Source organism: Cottoperca gobio, chromosome 13 (genome assembly GCF_900634415.1).
Source record: "Cottoperca gobio chromosome 13, fCotGob3.1, whole genome shotgun sequence".
In the NCBI taxonomy this organism is placed as follows: Eukaryota; Metazoa; Chordata; class Actinopteri; order Perciformes; family Bovichtidae; genus Cottoperca; species Cottoperca gobio.
In genome coordinates, this window is record NC_041367.1 from 2,891,732 (window position 1) to 2,913,843 (window position 22,112).

Here is a 22,112-nt window from a genome sequence, read left to right on the forward strand (position 1 = left end):
CTTGGCTCGCTGCACATGTTTAATTAGACCGCGTCAAAGCTGGATGTGAGATTTAATAAAGGATGCAATAAATGTCGTTTCTAAAAAAAGAAAAACAGCTCAATTTAAGCTTCCATTCATTAAGGCCTTAATTAACCGAAGCTCTCAATCTGTCATTGTTCAACCAAGCAGAGAGGCATTTATATGAGCTTCTAATTATGCCATATTCATGACTCGCACGCCTGTAAATGAACTCCGTGACACAGAAAGAAGCAGACTTACATTCCTCACAAGCCTGATGTCTTAATGTCTGTTGAAGTGGCTCTTGTTATTACGCAGTCTTGGCAATATTCACTTTTCTGAATGAGTAGTTTTCTTAACGAACATTTGTCTGTGCATCTTGCTTCAGATGCCAACGAGTGCGAGGAGCTCAATGGAGGATGCCAGCAAACGTGTGTCGACACACCGGGCTCTTATCACTGCGAGTGCAGCGAAGGCTTCCGCATGCACGCTGACGCTCGGACCTGCATTGGTGAGTGTTGAACAGAAGTATTTACTGCACATGTGGTAACCATTTAAAGAAAAAAGTCTATTTACTCCTTCCCACGCACTGCATCTTCTCCTCATTTCATCAGTGGCGTAGAGGAGTAACACTTCTGTACATAGTTATATGAGAGAATTGATTCTACTCTTATATCTGTATTAGATTATCTCAGTGTCTAGTGGGACATTCTGATTTGAAAGGGGAAATTAATGCACTTTTCACCCATTTTAGATCCATAAAACCTCGTAGGTAATGCACTCGCTTTAATCAGTACTCCTTTGTTGCTTGTGGTCTTATTTTCCCCTCCTAATACTCCCTTTTCTTTGACGGCAGCTTCGTGGTAGAGGACAGAGATGGAGGCACAGGGATAGCTAATTGTGTCTGTTGAAGTCATTAATGTTAAACGCCAGCCGTTCTCTTTCTTTTACACACACACACACACACACACACACACACACACACACACACACACACACACACACACACACACACACACACGTGTCATCGTGTCTGTGTTTAAAGCACCCAGAAGGCACACGGCTGATATTCATATTTGGCACATCATTAAATCACAGGAGTAATGGGATGGAAAGATCATTATAAAGTAACCACGGGTACCCATTGGACCTGGCTTGAATATCATTTTCCAGTTTTCAGCCTTTACTCAGGAGTTTTCCGTAATTACACAGTTTGAGGCGTGAAAGCCATCTTAGATTGCCAACAAATTCAATTATACCTGTCGTCCCGTGTGAGTTCATATATTCTTTAACAGCTCAGGGTTTCTTCTTTAATTCTGTAATTGGACACCAGAGCTGATGTGTGCTTCTGCTCATGTATCACCTTGTTTGTTTCTGTGTCTGTCGTCCCTTTAAGCCGTGAACTCTTGCTCCGTGTTGAATGGTGGATGTGAGCACAAGTGTGTGGACATGGGGAACAATCACTACAAATGTGACTGTCGCAAGAACTACCAGCTGAAGCGCGACGGGAGACACTGTGAATGTAAGTGCCAACATGTGTGATGAGTAGCTTATCTTTCTAATATACATTACTTCTAATGTTGCACATTGCACCAAATTACAGCAAAAATAAGGATTGTTTTGGCAAGGTAGGACGAGGAGTTTGAGAAGCAGTCGCCGTACAGTAAAGAGAAGGAATTCTGCTCCTCCTGGACTTTAAATGACATTTTACTATCTTTCAGATATCACACCAAAGACTCACTTTTGTAATGTTCATGAATTAGAAGCTGAACGTGCAGGAGTAAAACTTACATGTTGATCCAGAGTTGAGATATCTGTGTTCATGACCAAACCAGCAAGGTCAGAGAATCACCTGCTGCGTGTGTGTGTGTGTGTGTGTGTGTGTGTGTGTGTGTGTGTGTGTGTGTGTGTGTGTGTGTGTCTCTGTCAGTGAGGGACCCCTGTGCGGACAGGAATGGAGGCTGCGCCCAGCTGTGTCTTTCAGAAGACGCCCGGGTTCACTGCAGCTGCCGACCTGGTTTTACACTGACTGGAGATGGCAAGAACTGCAGAGGTGAGGAATCACACACACACACACACACACACACACACACACACACACACACACACACACACACACACACACACACACACAAATAAATACACAATGGATAAATCAAACAGGCTCCAATCTGCTACAGTTTAATGGAAGGATATTTATGATTTTTCCAGAAGTTACAGCCGCACTAAAGCTCCTTTTGAAAGTGAGTCTGCACTTCAGCCGACCTGTATTGATTTGAGAGGCTGATGTTGGAAATGATCCTCTCTAACATTTCTCCAGCCTCACCTATGGGGGGGAAAGGAGAAGCCAGAGCAACCTGAGACCTGACAGAGCCTTCCTGCTGGAGGAAGTATTTGCTGCATTGTTTTGAAATCCTCGACACGCTCAGATTCTTTATGGGAGCATATTCCTTAAAGGGAAACTACACCCAATTATTAAAATTCAAATATGCTATTCCTATGGTCTAAGAGAGTGCAAAAATATAAGTTAACATCTCAACTCTCTGCCAAATCCAGAAATGTAAGTGCTAAAACTAAAACGCCATTGAGTATAAATGGGTCCTTAGACCAGGGGTGGAGAACCTCAGGCCGCGAGACCATTTGATCCGGCGCTCGAGGTAATTCGTAAAATGCACGCAAAATAAAATCCACTAGAAAAAAAAACTAGACGGCAATATTTTAAACGGGCCACTGTCTGTTTTTCCTGGCCAAGGTCGCTGGTCCTTGAACACAACACGAGCGGAAGCGTGTGTGTGTGTGTGTGTGTGTGTGTGTGTGTGTGTTCTGCAGTATGAACCATACTAACCCTAACCCTTCTGGTCCTGAGACTACAGGACAACCAGCTCTGAAATGCTCAGTATGATCTTTGACATGAAGTGTTTGCCACCATGACTTTCTTATGCTCATGTGAGTTGTGTTTTGTATCCTTTAGACATGGACGAGTGCAGTTCAGGCCATGCCAAGTGCTCCCACAGATGTGTCAACATGCTGGGCTCCTTCAGCTGTGTGTGTCCTCCGGGATTTGAACTTGGTGCAGATGGCAAACAGTGCTACCGTGAGTAAAGGGCGTACAAGTAATCCAGCTCTGCTGTTAAAGGCATGTATTTATGTCTCACAACTTCTGCATTTCTATCCTAAAACTTACTCAAGGGAAGAAACTTGAATGTCTGTACGCAGTGTCGTGAATGCAACAATACAGTGCAGCTCATAGATCACCCATTCTAAAGTCAAGGCAGTCGGAGGTACACTTAACAAATGCCCCGTGACATTGTCCGTCATATCTGGTTGTGCACTTTGATTGATGCATTGGTCCTCTCTCGCTCCAGGCATTGAGATGGAGATCGTGAACAGCTGTGAGAAGAACAACGGAGGTTGCTCTCATCACTGCGAGCACACCACCAACGGCCCGCTGTGCTCCTGCACCCGCGGCTACCAGCTGGACCGGGACAGGAAGACCTGTGTAGGTAAGAACTTCTCTTCTTCTACTCTTCATCTTTATTCCCTTGCTGTCATTTCACTTTGTGACTCTCTGCTCGCGTCTTTCTGACAACCTGTTGAACTCGTACCGCTGCTTTCCTTCCGCAGATAGTGATGAGTGTGTGAGCGGGGAGTCCTGCTGCCGTCACTTCTGTAGAAACTACGCGGGCGGCTACGAGTGCAGCTGCAGAGCTGGCCACAGACTGAATCCAGACGGCTGTGGCTGCGATGGTAAGAGTGCCGATTGTTAGCGTGGGCCTTTTTAATGTTTTCTGTGTTGTGGCACAAATTCCACGAGCTGATTGCTCAGAAATGACGTTTTTCAAGCAGAAAGAGGAATATGTTGCACACTGAGGAGCAAACCTAACACTGCCAGATGGGTAGAAGAAGAAACATCCAATGAGTAAAAGATAAATAAATGTCCTGCACAACCTGCCGTTGAAGGTATGCATCATCAAGAAAAAGGGTGGTGTTCAACCTCCACTTAGTTAATTAGTTCATTTTTAATGCAATAAACTCTTTGAGTTGTAGTTTTTGCAGGCACGTGACCTTTTTCTATTACATTTTGTTTTAATTTCGTATCACAAGTCATCGTTTCTTTTACAAAGTGTGTTAAAGTACATTTTCTAATCAGCTGTAGTCAACCAGACGACCTTTCTCCCCGGAGGAGCTACGCTGTAGTTCAAATTCTTCCAGTGTGAAGTAATTGCTGTGCTTTCAAAGTACTTTCCTCAACACTGGTTGTTTGTGTATCCATGTGACAGACATTGATGAGTGCCTGGCAGAGACTTCAGGCTGTGAACACCACTGTGTCAACACTCTGGGAACATACGAGTGTTTCTGTGAGCTGGGCTTCCGCTTGGATCAGGACCAACACTCCTGCATCTGTGAGTGACGTTTTTATTATAGTTATTCTTGGATCGGAGAGTTATTTATGGACAAGTGAAGCATATAATTGTTTTTAGCCATCTGAAAATGTTTGACTCTGGACGTGTTTAGCTCTGTATGGAGATCTGGAAGAAGAAGAAGAAGAAGAAGAAGAGGATGATGATGAGGAAGAAGAGGATGTGCAGCTGGAGGTCCACAGATTACCAGACCTGCTGTTCCGCAAGGCTCCTCAGCTCCTGCGGTACACGGCGGCCTTGCACTCCCGTTACGATAGTGACGACGATGGCAGTGATGGTGGCGGCAGTGAAAAAGAATTTGAGATCCAGAGGGAGCGTCGAGGAGAGCTTCGACTGGCCAGCAGCGTAGGTACGGTATGAGGAGGAGCTGCGTATCTGCTCAGAAATCTAATGGCTGCCGTGAACGTAACGATTTTCAGTTGCGCATTTCTTTTTCAGTGTGTCTGGATGGCTCGTTCGGGGACGACTGCAGTGTGAGCTGTGAAGACTGTGTGAATGCAGTGTGTAGTGAAAACAGAGAGCGGTGTGAATGTTCCCCCGGATGGACCGGGCTCATCTGCAACAAGAGTAAGTTCAGTAAATCACACATGTTACTGATACATCTGTGCGCTGTGTGTTACAAGTACTGCAGCACGCACACACGCACACACACACACACACACACACGCACACACACACAAGCTGTTTTTTCCCCACAGGTCTATTTGAACTACCTGCAGCAATGTGGTCTAGCGTTAGAGAAAGATGAGATAGCTCCCTGTGTGCATCGATCCAGGTCCATGTATCAAACCTGTCTGCTCCTCCGTGCGGGAGGCTGAGTTGTTTATGGGCTCCAGAACACAGGAGCACCAGGGGAATCAATCTGTCTGCTACTGGAGCGAGGCCAGGGCCCTCAGCAAGAGCGCAGCCCCGAGGCTAAGGATGTCCACTACTGGGTTAGAAAGCAGTGGCTCCATTGTTCCCATCCAGCTCCATGATTAATGGCCGGTCTTTGGTCTGAAGCCCAGTCAGGCTGGTAATCATAAGAGGAGAGCCACGTGGGACAAGTCCGTTAGAAGTAATATGTCACTTTTAGAAACAGGCTCCTGAGGTCGCAGCTTTCAGACTGCAAACCCTGGAAGTGATGGACACGGGCGAGGAGATGTGCAACATTACTGCCTGAAGCAAAGACAGGAACAATGTAGAGAAGGAAATAACAAGGGGAAAAGGTGTGTTAGTTAAAAAATAAGGAAGGACGTAAACACATATTAAATGCAAAAGCTTCGAGCCTGGTGTATTCACATCTGTGTGTGTGTGTGTGTGTGTGTGTGTGTGTGTGTTTGTTTTCCCCACAGGTCTATTTGAACTACCTACAGCAATGTGATCTACCTTTAGAGAAAGCTAAAGCTAGACCACACACACACACACACACACACACACACACACACACACACACACACACACACACACACACACACACACACACACACACACAGTGCTGTATTAATAAAGCTTTATTTATACAGCACAACACAACTAAATAATAACAAAACACAGTTACAAAGTGCTTCAGACACGACAAATATAAATGAGTTAAGTTAAAACAGATTACAATATCAAACACAGAACAAGAAGAACGAGAGGTATAATATTTTACATCTTCGTCCTGCTTGAGACGTGTCACTTTAATATCTTTTTTTATGAAGTTATAGCTACAAGAAATAAATATATTGCATTAATTTTCAAAAGACAAATGCAGAATCCTCTTGGTATCACAGTACGTTGTGCTTTCATCCATTTAGAGATATGGTTTTCTGTGTCTGTGTTGCTACCACTTTGTACATTATTTAGTTTAAAGTGTTATTAGTTTCTTAGCAACATTGAGAGGCCAACAAAAAAGTGAAACTTGATTCAAAGAGAAAATGTCCTGTAATAACTCAAACAAATAAAAGCATTCTGTGCTATTTAAACAGCTCTGTGTGTTTTGCTTCAACGAGCCTCAACAAGCCTTAAGAAAGAAATCAATTTCATCCGTATGAAGCAGAATGAACCTCACCCCAGTGTGGTCACTTATTCTCCAAACTGAAGCCCTTCCTGCTCCTTTATGTATATTTGAATCGTACTCGAAGTGTCTGTAACGCCGTTACTGCCGTAGACTAGTTCAGGAACTGGTTTATGGAGTGACGTCAAGCTGCTGTGAAGAAAGTGTGACATTTGAGCAGACGTTCACTTGATGGATTGTGACGCTTCAGCAGATCTGAAGCAGCTGGTTCATGTTGTAATCGCTGACGAGGCCGGGGAGATGAAGAGTCAGGAGGGCACACGCCACGGGGACAGACAGGAAGTGTTGACTGGCTTCTTAGCGTAACACTTTCTTCGGCTGCTTTACTTTCTCTTCTTCATGTTCGGATTCTGTGTTTCAGTTTAGATTCATGACGTTAAACTGGAACTGTTTAGTTGTTAATCCTCTTTCCCTTTTCTTCTCCAGCGTGTCCACAGGGGACCTACGGGCAGGCCTGTAACGGTCTGTGCCGTTGTCAGAATGGCGGCTCGTGTGACCCTGTGACCGGGAAGTGTTTGTGCCCCCCAGGAGTACAGGGTCTGCTCTGCGAGGATGGTTTGTATTCATTCCTTTAGCTACACGCACGCACGCACGCGCGCACACACACACGCACACACGCACACACACACACACACACACATACACACACACACACACACACACACACACACACACACACACACACACACACACACACACACACACACCAGGCTCGAAGCTTTTCCCTTTATTATGAAGCAATATGTCCTCACGACGTCTGTTAGATATGAATTCAATGCAAGAGGGATTTTGAGATTTTATTTGTTTGCACTACAAACAAAGCAGCAGAAACAACACAAGAAAAGTTTAAAACATCTGCGTCTTACAGGAGGAATCTTACCTCAATCAGCATCGAATACAAAAGTCCCATGCACATCAAACATAAAGTAAGCAGCATGAATTATCCTCAACCTGTTTCATTTGAACACTTTCATAGATCTGAAAGAAGAAGAAGAACTAAAGTATTTCACAAGACGGAAGCAAACAGTTGAGAAAAGTTAGAACCATCTGCCTTATCTTATCACCTTGTGACCCACTTACTTCATCTTGCAGCCCCTTGCAGGGGCCCTGATCCCCAGGTTGGGAAACACTGCTCTACATCACCAGCGTGTCCTCACACTGTATTATAATATCTTTATTTAACTTTAAACTGTGTCTTTGTTTAACGCTGCTCTTGTCACAGTGGAGCTTCTTCTGCAGAAGGACGCGTCCCATCTGAAAGCTGCATTATTCATGTTTCCAGGTTGTCCAAGGGGATATTTCGGAAGTCACTGCAGAAGAAAGTGCAACTGTCCCAACAACGGACATTGCCATCGTCTGTACGGGGGCTGCCTGTGCTCTCCGGGACTGTATGGCCGCTTCTGCCACCTCCGTGAGTAACAACATGACCTCATGATGATAATACTGAGTATGTGAGGTATGAGATACTCCAAGTGTGTTTCATAATAATGGCTTCTGTGTTTGTGCAATGTGAGAGGTGATGTTCAGGTGTTGGTGTCACGGACACGTTCAGGTTAATTTTGTTAGTTTCTTTAACTACCAGATTAGGAAATGATTTACAAACAATGTACAGAGAGCCTCTCTCACTCTTCCTCGCCGGCCGCACTTAAGCGTTTTGACGGCGGCACCAGGTGAGACGGCAGCTCTCGGGGGAGCCAGTGGCCCTCCAGCTTCCCCTCAATGAGGTGAACCGCCAGAGCGAACTCCTCATTGTCCAGCATGCCGTCCCCATCTACATCCGACAGCCTCCAGACGTGAGCGAGCACGGAGCTGGGCAGGAGGGTGGTCATCATCCACTCGCGGACTTTGGTGCCGTTCAGTTTGCCCCCGTTCGGACTGAGGTTGTAGAAAATCTCATCGTACTTCGGCTTGTGTTTCTCCACCGCCCACTCGTCGTAATCGGCCTCGCCGCTCTCGTCATTTCTCCTGACCTCCTTGAAGGGATCTCTCTTGTGATGCTCGGGCCTGAAGGTCCCCAAAAAGTCCCCGTCCAACACGCCGTGGAGGGATGTCTTCCTCTGCTCTTGTTGTTGAAGTAAAGGCACCAGCTTTGCTATGTCAGCGGTCAGGAGTTTATCCAAGGAAGCCATCAGACTGGGTTTCAGTGTCTTGAACTTTGAGAAGTCTTGACCCAAGAGTTTCTCCTGGAAAGGTTTGCAATCACATGTCAGGCTCACATCAGGTAAACACATTCAACAAGATGTTCAGACAGCCATTTAAAAAGCAATGTTCCACCTGCATCTTGGTGCAATCGGGGAAGTCGCCCGCTGGGACTCGATGCTGCTGCTGGATCTTGGTGAAGATCACGGGAAGCTGGTAAATCAGATTGTGCTTCTTGCTTTCTTTGCAAAATATTGTTGGCATCTCCTGCTTCAGGTAGCTGATGATGTGGGCGTGAGCCTAGTCGGAGGGGAGAAAGAAAACACCGAAAAGCTCAGCTTGTAAATGACATTACATCACAGGTCATTGAGCAGACGCTCTTATCCAGAGCGACGTGCAGTGAACTGAGTACAGGGACAGTCTCCCTGGAGCAGCTCAGGGTTAAGCACCGTGCTCAGCGGTACAATGGTGGCAGCGTACCTCTTCCAAACAAGAGGTCTGTAAACGTTTGGTATCGAACGCTTGAAATCTTACCCTTACTAAGCGCGCCCTCTTCACCAGGTCGTTCAGCTTGCGGACCGCGGCGTTGCACGGCAGGTTCCTTATGTCGGCCAACAGATCCTCCTCCTCCAGCTCTATGAGCCCGTAGTGGTCACACGTCTGCCTGGGCTCGGACCAGAAAGATCCGACGTAAACCCGCAAGATCTCGGGCGTTTGAAACACCTTCCCCAGCGACCACATGAGTGCACCGTACACTCTCATGAGCTGCTGCGAGTCCACCCTGTCGGCTTTGTTGAGAACCACACGCAACTTGTCCTCGTGGCCGCACAGGGCCCCAAAGGCCCGAGTGAGCTCATCAGAGAACTCTAGTTTATGTGCATCGAACAGGAGGATGATTCGATCCACACGCTCCGCGAACCAGCGCAGCACCGCCGGGAAGTCGTAGCCTGCGGATAAGGAACAAAAAAACATTTTCATTAGGGCCGTGTGTAATGGGGGAAGCCTCGGTGTCTCTGCACCTACAGGAACACTCATATCCCAGAGGCCCTCACTGGTTGCAAGCCATTTCAGTTACACCCAAAGATTAATGTGTTCAGAGACTCCTCCCAGACTTATTACTTTCATCTGCTTTGTGTCTGAAATATGTTGGGCTGAAATGTTGTTATGTTATTGCATCTGCTATGAGGCTTCTCTTTTCAAGAGAATCTTAAATCGTCCTGACGGCAACAACGATACTTTCCAACTTTCTAACTCTGAATATGTGGAAGTAGAAAGAGACGTTAACTCCTCCCGACATGGAAAAGGAAATCAGTGAAGTGTTCTGTCTCACCTCGACTCAGTTTTCTTCTAGCAGCAGTTAAGATGCCCGGCGTGTCGATGATGCTGATGCTCTCCAGGACTTTATTTGGCATCTGAACACACTGAAACCTGAAGAACAAAAAGCCTCGACTTAAAGCTTTCAAATCTCTTTAAACAAAAGGAATAATGTTGGAAGAGCTTCACACAACAATGTTTGTTTCAGGCACAACATTGGCAAGAACGAGAGAGGACCTCCTCCCCTCTCTTTCTTTGTGTGTCTGTTCCTCTCACCTGTTCAGAAAAGCGTTTCCAAAAGGGTCGAGGTTGCGAAAGGGCTTCTTGGGGTCCTACTGTGAGGGCATTGCCGGGGATGATTCCCTCCACCTCTCCACACATGAGGGCAGTGAAGCAGTCGGTGGTCGGCTCTGGCCCAACTCTGCTCCCAGGAAAGTCTTGTTCTATGAGATACCTGAAGTCCAAACATCACGTGTTACTCGTCAGCGCCACACACTCAGCAGATTGCACGCGTTCTGATTCTCACCTGATGAAAGTCGTCTTTCCTGTCGAGTACTGCCCCATCACCAACACCATCGGTTTGTTGTCAAACTCTGCTTCCTCGTAGCTCGGGGAATGAAAGTGATGGAAGGAATAATATTTCTCTATCGGCAGCAGCCTCTTGAAATAAAGATTCTTCAGCTCCTCCGTCACCACGGTGACATCCCCCAGTGTTTTGGGGTTGCTCCGAAGCCTCCGGATGGACATGGCGACAAATCTTTTGCTCTTAAGATCTCGGCGTGGAAGCTGCTCGCTCGTCTAACACCAAACCGAGCGATGGAAGAATGTGCACGAGGAGTATGATCGGATCCTCACAGCTGTCTGCTCCATCCTGCAGCGGGACTTTGAGAGGGTGGAGAGGGTGTAACCAGAGCCTGCAGCTGCACCTAACGTGAAGCCGACGGGGACAGGGTGGAGTGGAGTTCAGCTTTTTGTTGCTGAAAAGGGAGAAACTTGGCAACATTCATGCAGATTGTTCTGAACACTGAGCAATGATGTGGCAGCGCTTCAGTTTTTAAAAGTCTTACGCAACACTCTGTTCAACGATTCTACTAATGTGCAGAAAACGACACATGTGATGTTTAGGAAATGGCCAAACAGTCCCCTGATGCCACATCTGTTAAGTTCTATCTCTACCACACGGAGGCAGGCGGGGGTCACATGACTTACACTTGCAGAAGGATGTTGTGATAGCACGGTGGCTGGGTGTGTTCGCTTGGCTCTTATTGAAATGTAATCTGATTCATTTCTACACAAACACAAGTTGCTTCAACATTTGTTTTCTTTGCTTGACTGTAAAATAAAAACCTTCTGTGAAGTTGTTTCAGTTTAGTAATCCTGCAGCTCGCTACTCATTTGTATATAATTGTAGTTCACACGTGTATATTCTTTGTGCGATATCACACACAGGAGGTGGAAGAAGTTTTTACTTAAGTACAAGGAAACAAATACTCTGATGCCAATAACATTAATTGTACAGCTGTAGATGTTTAAGGTTAATGTTTATATACTGTTGGGTAGTTTATTATACAGCAATGCATCAGATTTAGTCTCTAAACTTCTGTTCTCAGCTACGTGAAGATGTATCCAAGAGGGATTTTAAATAGTTTATTTAGCTTAAGAAGTAGGAGAAGTTCCTCAACCCATGAAGGAACACCAATTTAAATCAACAAATATGGAGACACATCGTTTTCACTGTAAAACTGTATGAATTATGTTGTGCTAGCTTCTTGCTTACTTACAGTATATGTTGAAGTATAAAGTTACATAGAGTGGAAGTACTACAAGTACCTCAAATGTGTACTTGCAGTACTTGAGTAAATGTACTTTGTTACGCTCCACCACTGACTTTACGAACATGAGAACATCATCGACTTGTGCTTTCTGCCTGTTTCCCACTGATCTGGTCCTCAGCTTGTCCCAGGTGGACGCGCGGTGCAGGCTGTTCCAAGGAATGTGACTGTGTTCAAGAACATTCCACCGGCTGTGACCCCCAAACAGGGAGCTGTTTCTGTAAGGCCGCATACCACGGCCCACAGTGTGAGAAAGGTACTTCGCAGCTTCGCATCGTAGCAATCAACATGTGTGTGTAGCGACGTTTGATCCACGCTGCTAACACCTTCAGGGACGTGTTACTGTTGATCACGTCACAAGCTTCAAACATCAGAACGTGTGTTTCTCGCTGCAGTAGTTGCAGTAATGTCTGTAGCTTTAAGTAGTTAAGGAAGTTGCTGTGAATCAAAGGCAATAACCTCTCGATGCTTTGAGATTGTTTTATTGCTCTTCCCACCTTTGCTTGTGTTCGTGTCCTGATGTAGAATGTGAGATGGGCTCCTTTGGTGCAGGCTGTGAGCAGCCATGTGACTGTCCAAGCGGAGGGTCATGTGACCCCAGGACCGGAGAGTGCAGCCAGCGATGTCCTGCAGGCCTCCATGGAGACACATGTCAGCTGGGTGAGAGCAAAACCTTCAATGCAATTTAAAGGGAATTAAGCATCAAAGTTTAAATGTGTTAATTTCATGCATCTTTTTAAATATTTAAAATACAGAACTGTTAATGTAGGATGTCCTCCATTAACGCTTGACTCCACAGCGCTCTCATGTGGTCATAGCTTAAAGTACAGATCGTTCAGTGTGTGTGTGTGTGTGTGTGGGTAGTGCAGAACGTGGGTGCACACTGACACATGTATCTACCTGCGCTAGATGATTGTTTGCAGACTTCATGCTTGAGCCATCGCGTGCCCGTTCTCACGTCAACACACATTGTTATGAATGAGTTTCTGAACTTTCCACCTTTTCAAGCCTTCATCTTCCTTTGTTGTGTCCTCTCCTATCCATTCTCCGCTGCGTTTGATGGATTGAGGGGATTTAGTGTGGGAAATAAATAAGGCTTTCTTTTTTTAATTCACCTGGTCAGTGCAGGTGTTCTTTTTACAACCACACATTGTGAGTGTGCCTCCCCAGCAGGGTGGCTGTTTACTCTGCTGCTCAGCCCTCTGTGTTGTGATACTGGATATTGTTCCAGAGCCTCTGGTAAAAACATGACTTTGAGTCTCCATGGAGTGGACTAAGACAACAGAGCAGAGTTACAGTATGTCAGCACCAGAGCTCAGTCCAGGCCCAGGCTGGCTGGCTTTTGTCAAATGCGAAAACATTATTTTTTCTGGATTGTATTTATCTTAAGTTGCAGGCCAGGTCATGACAGGGGTAATTTACTTCACTTACTTCTGCAGAGGCTATTGGCAGAAGCTGAATAAATAAACTGAACGTATAAAATGTTACTTCTGCACTTCTCTTTCTGCAATGTTGCGCAATCCTGTCTTGTGTTTGTGTCTGTCTGTGTTACACCTTTAAATGTTTTAATGTGTTGTGCGTCTGTAGCCTGCAGTACTGAGAGATATGGCGAGAGCTGTCGTCTGACCTGCGACTGTGGAGGAGCTCCTTGTGATCCCGTAACTGGACAGTGCATCTGTCCTGCTGGGCAGACTGGGGACTCCTGTCACCAAGGTGCGCTTTATTTTGTATGCTTTTCATGTTTCATTGAATTTCTGTTTTGGTTTTAGGACATTTTTAGACACATTTGGTCGTGGGAGCAGAAAAAACAAGTGGATCAAAAGTCCTGCATGTTTTCTAACTTGCAAAAAATATACAATGTTTTACAAGTTGCACATTTTGCAGGGATTTGTTGTTTGCACTCACTGAGCTCACTATTATCATTAGCCCACTCAACCGCCAGGATGGATGTGTTCCAACCCCTTACTTTCCATTAAACACATTTCTCCCCCATAACACCCAATCATAAGTGGCTTTAGGACTTCACAGAGAAATATCTGACTGCTCACTTGGTGCTTCCCAGACTGCCCTGAAGGATTCTGGGGGTTGAAGTGTCAGTCACCTTGTCCTGACTGTGACAATAGAGGCTCCTGCAACAAGCAGACTGGTGTGTGTGACTGCAAAGCAGGCTTCACGGGGAACCTCTGCCAACATGGTGAGTTTCAATGGAATGAGGTTTTTACCTTTAATGCAAATCTCCAAAAAAGACATTTTAGCAATGAGGGAATAATTGATAGTTAATTAAAAGGTTAGTTAAAAGGAGTGGATTACTAAAGCATGATGTAAATGTCATGTTGTGCACAGAGTGTCCCCCAGGTCTCCACGGCCCAGGCTGTTTCGAGCACTGTTCGTGCCCCCCTGACGCGACCTGTGACCCTCAGACTGGACGCTGCGTCTGCCCTCCTGGCAGAACAGGCCACGACTGTGCAACATGTAAGAACTGTAATTATTTATCATCGTGGAAAATGTAAAAATGCAACATTGAACGTATCTCACTGCAGCATTTTCTGCCCTTCATAGCGTGTGACTCTGGTTACTGGGGCCAGAGCTGCCTCAGTCAATGCCGGTGCAAAGAGATGTCTCTCGGCTGTGACCCCCTCAGCGGCGTGTGTGTGTGTGAGGCCGGCTTCAGAGGAGAACACTGCAGGAAGAGTGAGTCAACGCTGCCACCATGGGGTGATTGTAGCTTATAACAACTGTTCATTTACAATCCTCAAAGTCATTCAGTGTATCTGGCTACATGTGGTTTAAAGTGTAATATTTAGATGTTGATCTGCTTCACTGTTCGCTGTTAGAGTGTGTGAACGGCACTTATGGGCAGGGCTGTGCCCAGCAGTGCCGGTGTCAGAGTGGAGCGCTCTGCGACCACGTGAGCGGAGCCTGCACGTGTTCACCTGGATATGCCGGCACTTACTGTGAACAAAGTACGATTTATTTAGTTTCTGATGTTTCTGTGCAAATTCAGGTCTGTAAAATCACAAGTAATAGATTTCATCATGAAACTTCCCCAGATCACTATAAACATTAAGACAATTCTTTTTAGTGTTACACGTTCTCTGTACTCGTATGTTTAGATATAAAAATGAGGCATTATTTTACTACATTTATGCTCATTTGCATACATTTACAAAACAGAAATCTGAAAATCTTGTTTTATTTAGTTTATATATAAGAGTCAAAGGTTTTTACAGAGGGGGTTTTGGATTTCTCTTTGTATCGATCCATAAATCAGAAGTGTGTCCATGTTTTTAGGAATAAAATGTTATATAAAGGAAATGTTATGTAGAAATCTACAGACAAAGTGAGTAAAAATACATATTTTGGATGTTTTTTTTGCACTCGTGTGAAAGAAGACGATGCATCAAACTCTTAAAATCGACCGTGCATGACGTGTTATTTCAGTTCCCCTTCTCAAATATAAAACTAGGAATACATAATACAGTGTTGCATAATGTTTCTCTGAACTCAGCAGACTCTCCATTACAGGTGACATAACCTTTCTGACACACTAGAGGGCGCTGCAGGACATTCTTCTGATTTTCTGATGTTCATTTCTTCCCCACTTTGAGTGAATCATCACACAGATGTAATGAATCATCAGACTGTCCATGTAATGTCATGTGCAAAACCATTTTAAAACCACACAAATCCCAAGATATAATTTGCATTCGTCATTCTGCGGTAGACGGACTGTATTTCACAGGCGTCGTCTTTTCTACTATTCGTCTCATCATTTGGATATTTTGCATGCCAGCAGTCCAAGAGTCTTAAGAATGTAATATATTTGTTCTTGATTATAGTCTTTTGACTTGAAGTGGCCTCGTGTTATTACAAAATGTAAGATTTAGTGTAAGTGTACCAGGCCCAGAAATTCATAGCGGGCTCCGCAGCACACGGGGCGTCATAAATCATGGCCATGTCACACTAGAACAGAGCTTCACATCCCTAGTCATAACAGTCTAATGGCCTGAGACGGAGACGTCACTCTGATTGGACGTCGCTGTGGAAAGAGGGCTATCGGTCTGAGCAGGTTCTGTTTTCTGAAGGCCCTTTCTCCTCAAACAGAGGTGTCCAGTTTCTCAGTCTTCTGCTGGGCCTCTTCCTTCAGGAGGAGTCAGGAAGAGGCCTGTGCTGTGAGAAGGACCAGATCTCTCTCAGGTCATCTGTTCCACACAATTAAAATGGAAAGAGGTGACTGCGTTTGATTCTAGGTGGGCGATTTCCGTCCGCACACCGGTTTCTATAACGTTCTAGAACGCTTGTTACTATGGCGGACGCATGCTTGTGGTTGATGCTAAACATTTCAGTCGAGGAAGTGAGCCATTGTGCTGACATGGGTCCTGCACACCGGACCAACTTCTTCAATTAAAGTGGATCGTGCTCCTTCTTCTGCGCCGCGGCTTTGATGTCTGCATCAAAATAGTTCATTCGGTCGCAGTGAAAAGAACTCTCTCATTGAACATCCGCGTTATTGTGCATGCAACGGGGGTTGTTTTGTTGTTGTTGTGTTGACCTCTTTCAGTGTGTAGACGCTGAATGGCACCAGGAAGTTCTATTCTATGTTCTCTCTATCCGCTCTATTTCTGTGGGCTGCGCTCCCCGGCTGTGTGGTCCCTGGACCTGCTTTATGGGCTGACAGCAGTGGCTCTTACACAACCAGGGATCTGGAAATAATCCTCCCGTCTTAAAGAGCTCATTTAGTCTGGAGATGGAGTCTTTCAACGATGGCACAGCGTGTGTGCGTGCGTGTGTGTGTGCGTGTGTGTGTGCGTGTGCGTGTGTGTGTGTGTGTGTGTGTGGCAGTGGGCTGAATCCTCTGTGCCCACACATAAACAAAGACTCAGGGAAGAGTCTTTACTTACAAACACTTGCAGACAGTCCTAATATCAGATGACATATTGCTGCTCTGTGGTTAATAAGGAGACCAGTCGCCCCCTGCTGGCATAAACAAATAATAAACGTGGCTCTTCAGAGGTGTCAGTGTATCCCCCTGAAGAGTAACCGTAGAGTCTGTGTGCTTCAGTAAACGCTGTCTGCTGCATTTGAAAAGGAAGGAAAGTGTTTGAACATGTTGAGGTGATTACCGGAATAAAGACCTCATTAAAAGGGGAACATCACTCATCTGAGATGTTTGTTTTTTAACGTCATCGGTAAAAGAAATGATGTTTCAGAGGCACATTCCTCAAACGTTTTCCTGCAGGACAGAAAGATGTTGCCATGGTGTCAGCAATCGCTATCATAATAGTAAACAACAGACAATAAACCAGTGATTTTGCTACAGTGCTACCACAGACCTAATGTACAGCTGGGATAAAATGACAGCATCCTCAGTGGGCTGGCTTTAATAACATCGCAGCCTAACCACTACAGAGGCTGGCGAAGACGTCATGCTGTCAGCGTGGGAAGATGCCAGAAAGTGCTGAGCAGGAAGGATACTTTTCCCAATTTGAGGCCTTCAGGGAGAACAAGGAGGAGTGGACAGCATCATCAATTGGAGCAGGAGAAGGAGTATATGATGCATTAACTGCAGGGAAACACCCTGAGTGCTGTGGCATTTAGAATACATAAAACCACCAAGTTACACATTTCTGTCGCACTCCCAATTTGTGGCTTCCTTCGGTAACATGGTCCACTGCGTTCCCTTTTAGATAGAAGAGGTAGTATATAAATGAAATGAAAAGCGGCTGTGCTGTTAAGATAATTGGGACAGACTCTCCGAAAGCCGACAGACTTTCTCACATATCACTGACACAGAGAAAAAGAAACGTCTGCAACGGCTGTCAATCAACACGGAGGAACCTTTTGCAAAATACCCTCCATTATGAGTTGGGATGAGATCTGCTCAACAAATAGGCACTCACGCTCACAGACAATATTTACACCCCAGCAGTGGAAAGGCTCATTCCTCCTGCTGCCTCTGGCTGGGTTCTTGCGAGGCACCATGTTTACCAAACTTTCTGAGTGTCAATTGAGTCTCCACACACTTAAACAATCTCTCCAGCTCTCCTGGAGAATGAGAAACAGACTCTTACACATCTCCTCGCATCGGCACCGATACTGTAGGTATGTGTGCATGGGGGGGGGGGGGCACTCTAACCTGGCTTTGTTTTGCCGTGTATTGGTGGGGCCTGTTGACTCAGCAGGTGCTCTAATTACCAGCTCTCTGTGCCCCCCTCTACCCCTGAAAGGGAACCACCTCCGAGCCGCCGTCGGACTTTGATGTGGCCCCAGATCCACCACACATGTGGGACATGAGCTCACTTAACGAACGCAGACGCTCTTGCAAATGATCCGCCGCAGCGTGGTACTGCAATTTGATATTGGTATTTTCAGTAGGTGGTAAGACAGAGAGGGAAACTAGGAGGAGGAGGAGAGAGTGAGAGATGGGGAAGGGAAGAGAAAGAGTTGCCATTTAAACCTTTTCCTCTCCTCTTCTGTGAAGCTGCCGGTTCTAACCAGTCGGATGTTTTATCTTGGCCCACAGCGTGCCCGGACGGCTTTTACGGTCTTGACTGTGGCCAGATGTGCAAGTGCAGGAACGGTGCCCACTGCCACCACATCACAGGAGCCTGCCTATGCACCGCCGGCTGGGCAGGACCACACTGCATTCTGGGTAATGGAAGCCACATCATTAAAACGGGGTGTGAGGGAGGCCCTCGCTGCAGCCCATCACGACATCCTCTCCTTAAACACAACTAGGATGTGTTTGTGAACAATTATCTCTATAATGAGACGTTGCCCATTACTTTGTTTTAGGGATGGGTAAGGGTGGAGAAAGGAGGGACGAGAGTTGCCCTCTGGCACACGTGGTTTAATTGAGGTCTATTCTGGATAAATGCACCCTTGTGTTTGTGTGTAGCGATCAACATCAGGAGCGGGAGAACACACCACAGAAGACTCTTTAGCAGCTACTCAATCAGTGTTCTCATGCTAAAGTTTCATGCCGTTGTTTTATTGAATCCAGTGAAATGCCCAGTAAAGTTCTGAGTCTGTCATTCTGCACTTTTATTCAAGACTTTCCTCTTGCCACAGCCATTTTGTGGTCCTAAGTACAAGAGCCAGAGTCAGCAGAAAGCCACTAGCATGACTTAATGATGCATCTCTGTCATTAGTACAGTTTCCCTCCTTCTCAGACTCAAAACGTCATCTTGGACTTTGAACATGAAGGAGAAGTTTACAGTATGTGCATTGAAAATGTCTCAAAGTGTCCTTTAGCCCTCGAGTCTCATACGTTTGCTGCATTCAATGCATTTTAAGTTAATACTGAATATGTGTGTGTGTGTGTGTGTGTGTGTGTTGGTAGAATGCCCAGAGGGTAATTTTGGGGAGCAGTGCAGTCAGACCTGTGAGTGTCAGAACGGAGCCAGGTGTGACCACGTCACCGGGCGATGCAGCTGTGCGTCCGGGTGGACTGGAGTCAGCTGCCAACTGCGTGAGTAGCTCATCACTCAGCAGGACACACCTTGTCAAAAGTTTGGCTTGTTATATACTTAGAGGGCAACGCCAGCGGGTTTCATGTTTGAGCTACAAACGACTTAAACTTCACAAATATCCACTTTACAAAGCTGTGTGTCTGCGGTTACAGGCATCCAGTGGGTCTCATGCATGCTCTTGCAATATGAATATCAATTGGTAGACTTGCTTGTCAACATTTATGCATACTTGATTGATGATTATTTGTATACATCATTTAATGGATAACAATCTGCTGCCTGGAAATGTTAGAAAAACACATCCTGGAGTCAACAAAGAACCGTAAAGTAGACATTATGTAGTCAAGGAGACATCTTAATCTATATTGTGTGTGTGTGTGTGTGTGTGTGTGTGTGTGTGTGTGTGTGTGTGTGTGTGTGTGCGTGGCTTCAGCCTGTCCTCCAGGACAATATGGGGAACACTGTTCTGGCCAATGTCTGTGCAGAAACGGGGGATCTTGTGACAGCGTGAGGGGCCGGTGCTCCTGCACGCCCGGCTGGACTGGAGCCGCCTGCGAGTTGGGTGAGTCCTCTACAGTACCACGTATTACATTGTGAGGAAGCTAAGGGACACACATGACTTCCATCTGTCGCTCTCTCCTAGAGTGTGAGGAGGGACGCTATGGAGAGAAGTGCACCCAGGCCTGCAGCTGCTCGAGTGGAGGGACATGTGACCGAGCGACAGGACGATGTGTGTGTCTGCCCGGTTGGACAGGAGAGCTCTGTCTGTCGGGTGAGGTCCTACACACATCAGCACTGTTGCACGACAACATATTACTTCTTATTTAGCAGGTTTAGCTTTTGATTGGCACAGTACACACAGTATTATCTACAATCTGTGTTTCACCTGTCCCTTTGACAGATATGTAACCAGCAGTTTCCCTCTGCAGCAGCAGCAGGAAGTGAAGCTTATGAATCATAAAACTTGCTGTCAAAACAATTTGTGTAATTATCCCTGGGTGAATGAGCATAAAGAGGGATTCTTTTTCACACACTCTAATGTTTTATGCTGAATGCGTGTGTTTTGTCTGAAGTGTGTTCTAAGGGATTCTTTGGAGAGCGCTGTGAGCAGAGGTGCGACTGTGTCCACAGTTCCAGTTGCCACCATGTGACGGGCCGCTGTGAGTGCGAGCCAGGCTGGAGGGGGGCCAGCTGTGACAAACGTGAGTGTGTATAGGACGGAGGAAATTGCAACAGAATTAAAGTGGCAATAGGGCGAGCTTTGAACATGAGAGTCAACCGTTGTGTGCTGTGTGTGTGTGTGTGTGTGTGTGTGTGTGTGTGTGTCGACTCCCAGCCTGCCTTCCGGGCTCCTATGGTGCTTCCTGTGCCCAACAGTGTCAATGCCACGCTGGGGTGTCTTGTCACCATGAGACGGGGAGGTGCGGGTGCCCAGCCGGACTCACGGGGCCTGGATGCGAGACACGTAAGAATGAAAAGAAAATCTTCGCAAAGATTTGTTGTATTTTGATTTGCTCAATTGTAAAAGACAGTTCTTAACTTAGTTGGAGCTTAGGTTGTCCGGCAGTGGCTCAGTCAGGAGGGGCTTGGACTGTGAGCCGTAGGGTTGCTGGTTCAAGTCGCCGACCAGACCTAAACAAATGGAGTGTGACTGCTACTTGGAGAGGTCCCAGTTCACCTCCTGCCCTGCGTGTGCCTGAGCAAGGCTCCGGACATCATTGCTCCCGGGGCGCTGTCGTATGAGCTGCCCACTGCTCCTAGTACTAGACTCCTGGTTAAAAGCAGAGAACAAGTGTCACTGTGTGCTCTGCATGTGTGGAGGGTTTCATCCCATTCTCTATATTAACATATTTGAGAACGTGGTGTCTCACAAATGTCCCTTATGCATAACTGGTTATTGAGAAAGCCTTGGCACATGGCTCATATCATGAATTTCAAACCATTCGGCTGACACATGTGTCTTGTTGATGGAAACGCAGCACTCCCATCAGGAAGGAACGGCATCATGGGACCGAAGTGATCAACAAGAATCATTCTGTTAATACTGATTAAATTTTTTTTTTTTTTCCCTCCCCTGGTCCTCCTGGGAAAGATTACCATTTATTCCATTCCAGGAAATGCACTCTACACCGGCACTAAACCCTCACTGTCACAGGGCTTTATGCTAATGTTTCATTATTTAGACCATACCCTTATACGAGCAGCTTCACTACTCGACACTCCCTTCTACCTCCCCCCCCCCCTCCCTTCCTCTCCTCACACACTCCCCAGACATCTGATAAATGTTACACACCAGTTGCCAAGTAAAACAGAAGGCATTGTTTTTGTCTCCTCGGCAGCGGATAAGGGCTTTTGGAAGGCAGACATGCATAATGACAGCGCCGTAATTGCCTCTTTAGTCTGGAGTCTTTTCTTATCTGTCCCCCACGCTGCCTGCTGCTGCTGCCTCACTGAGAAGCTGAGTGCTGCAGTTTCACCCCAAAACATGTTCGGTTCACAGATTCATCTCGTTGGCTGTGACCGATTGTCCGCGGACTCCATTCATTATTGTGATGAGCGTAAACGTATACGCAGAAAGGGTGTGTGAAAGAATGTCGCTCTGCGTCCAGCGGGGTTTGGACAACCAGGGAAAGTTGTTGGCAGTCACTACTTAATGTCCACAGCATTCAACGTGCCATTTACACTTTGAGTTTACTTTATAGCTAGTTAGCGTTAGCTTGCCAGCTAACATTACTGTAGTCGAGTAGCAAAACTAAGTAGCTTAGCTAGCATCATATAAAGCGAGTAATATTTAAAGAGGATAGTAAACGGTGCAGTGAGAAAGTATTCATCCTGTACCCTTTCACTTCTCTAACGTGTCGTTATGTTGGGTCTAACGCGGTGAACTTTGGAT

At 46.0% G+C, this 22,112-nt stretch overlaps 2 protein-coding genes across 2 annotated transcripts in view; one reads left to right on the forward strand and one right to left on the reverse strand.

Annotated features, from left to right (window-relative positions):
* The window catches only part of egfem1 (EGF-like and EMI domain containing 1), a 47,780-nt gene that overhangs the window by 19,668 nt on the left and 6,000 nt on the right, over window positions 1-22,112 (forward strand). Inside the window, exons 6-29 of the mRNA XM_029446870.1 lie at window positions 389-511; window positions 1,397-1,522; window positions 1,931-2,053; window positions 2,972-3,094; window positions 3,366-3,503; window positions 3,625-3,747; window positions 4,281-4,403; window positions 4,516-4,770; window positions 4,860-4,988; window positions 6,889-7,017; window positions 7,745-7,873; window positions 11,869-12,003; window positions 12,273-12,407; window positions 13,335-13,460; window positions 13,810-13,941; window positions 14,091-14,219; window positions 14,307-14,438; window positions 14,582-14,710; window positions 18,271-18,399; window positions 19,090-19,218; window positions 19,653-19,781; window positions 19,863-19,991; window positions 20,293-20,421; window positions 20,556-20,684. Of these exons, the coding sequence (XP_029302730.1) occupies window positions 389-511; window positions 1,397-1,522; window positions 1,931-2,053; window positions 2,972-3,094; window positions 3,366-3,503; window positions 3,625-3,747; window positions 4,281-4,403; window positions 4,516-4,770; window positions 4,860-4,988; window positions 6,889-7,017; window positions 7,745-7,873; window positions 11,869-12,003; window positions 12,273-12,407; window positions 13,335-13,460; window positions 13,810-13,941; window positions 14,091-14,219; window positions 14,307-14,438; window positions 14,582-14,710; window positions 18,271-18,399; window positions 19,090-19,218; window positions 19,653-19,781; window positions 19,863-19,991; window positions 20,293-20,421; window positions 20,556-20,684 (3,213 nt within the window). The remainder of the gene's footprint in view (window positions 1-388; window positions 512-1,396; window positions 1,523-1,930; window positions 2,054-2,971; window positions 3,095-3,365; window positions 3,504-3,624; window positions 3,748-4,280; window positions 4,404-4,515; window positions 4,771-4,859; window positions 4,989-6,888; window positions 7,018-7,744; window positions 7,874-11,868; window positions 12,004-12,272; window positions 12,408-13,334; window positions 13,461-13,809; window positions 13,942-14,090; window positions 14,220-14,306; window positions 14,439-14,581; window positions 14,711-18,270; window positions 18,400-19,089; window positions 19,219-19,652; window positions 19,782-19,862; window positions 19,992-20,292; window positions 20,422-20,555; window positions 20,685-22,112) is intronic.
* Window positions 7,241-10,810, reverse strand: LOC115018065 (EH domain-containing protein 2-like). Its single transcript, XM_029446871.1, is given in 7 exon segments — window positions 7,241-8,645; window positions 8,737-8,901; window positions 9,136-9,548; window positions 9,932-10,029; window positions 10,192-10,247; window positions 10,249-10,369; window positions 10,442-10,810. Coding segments are annotated over 7 exon segments (1,635 nt in total). The 5' UTR covers window positions 10,663-10,810; the 3' UTR covers window positions 7,241-8,084.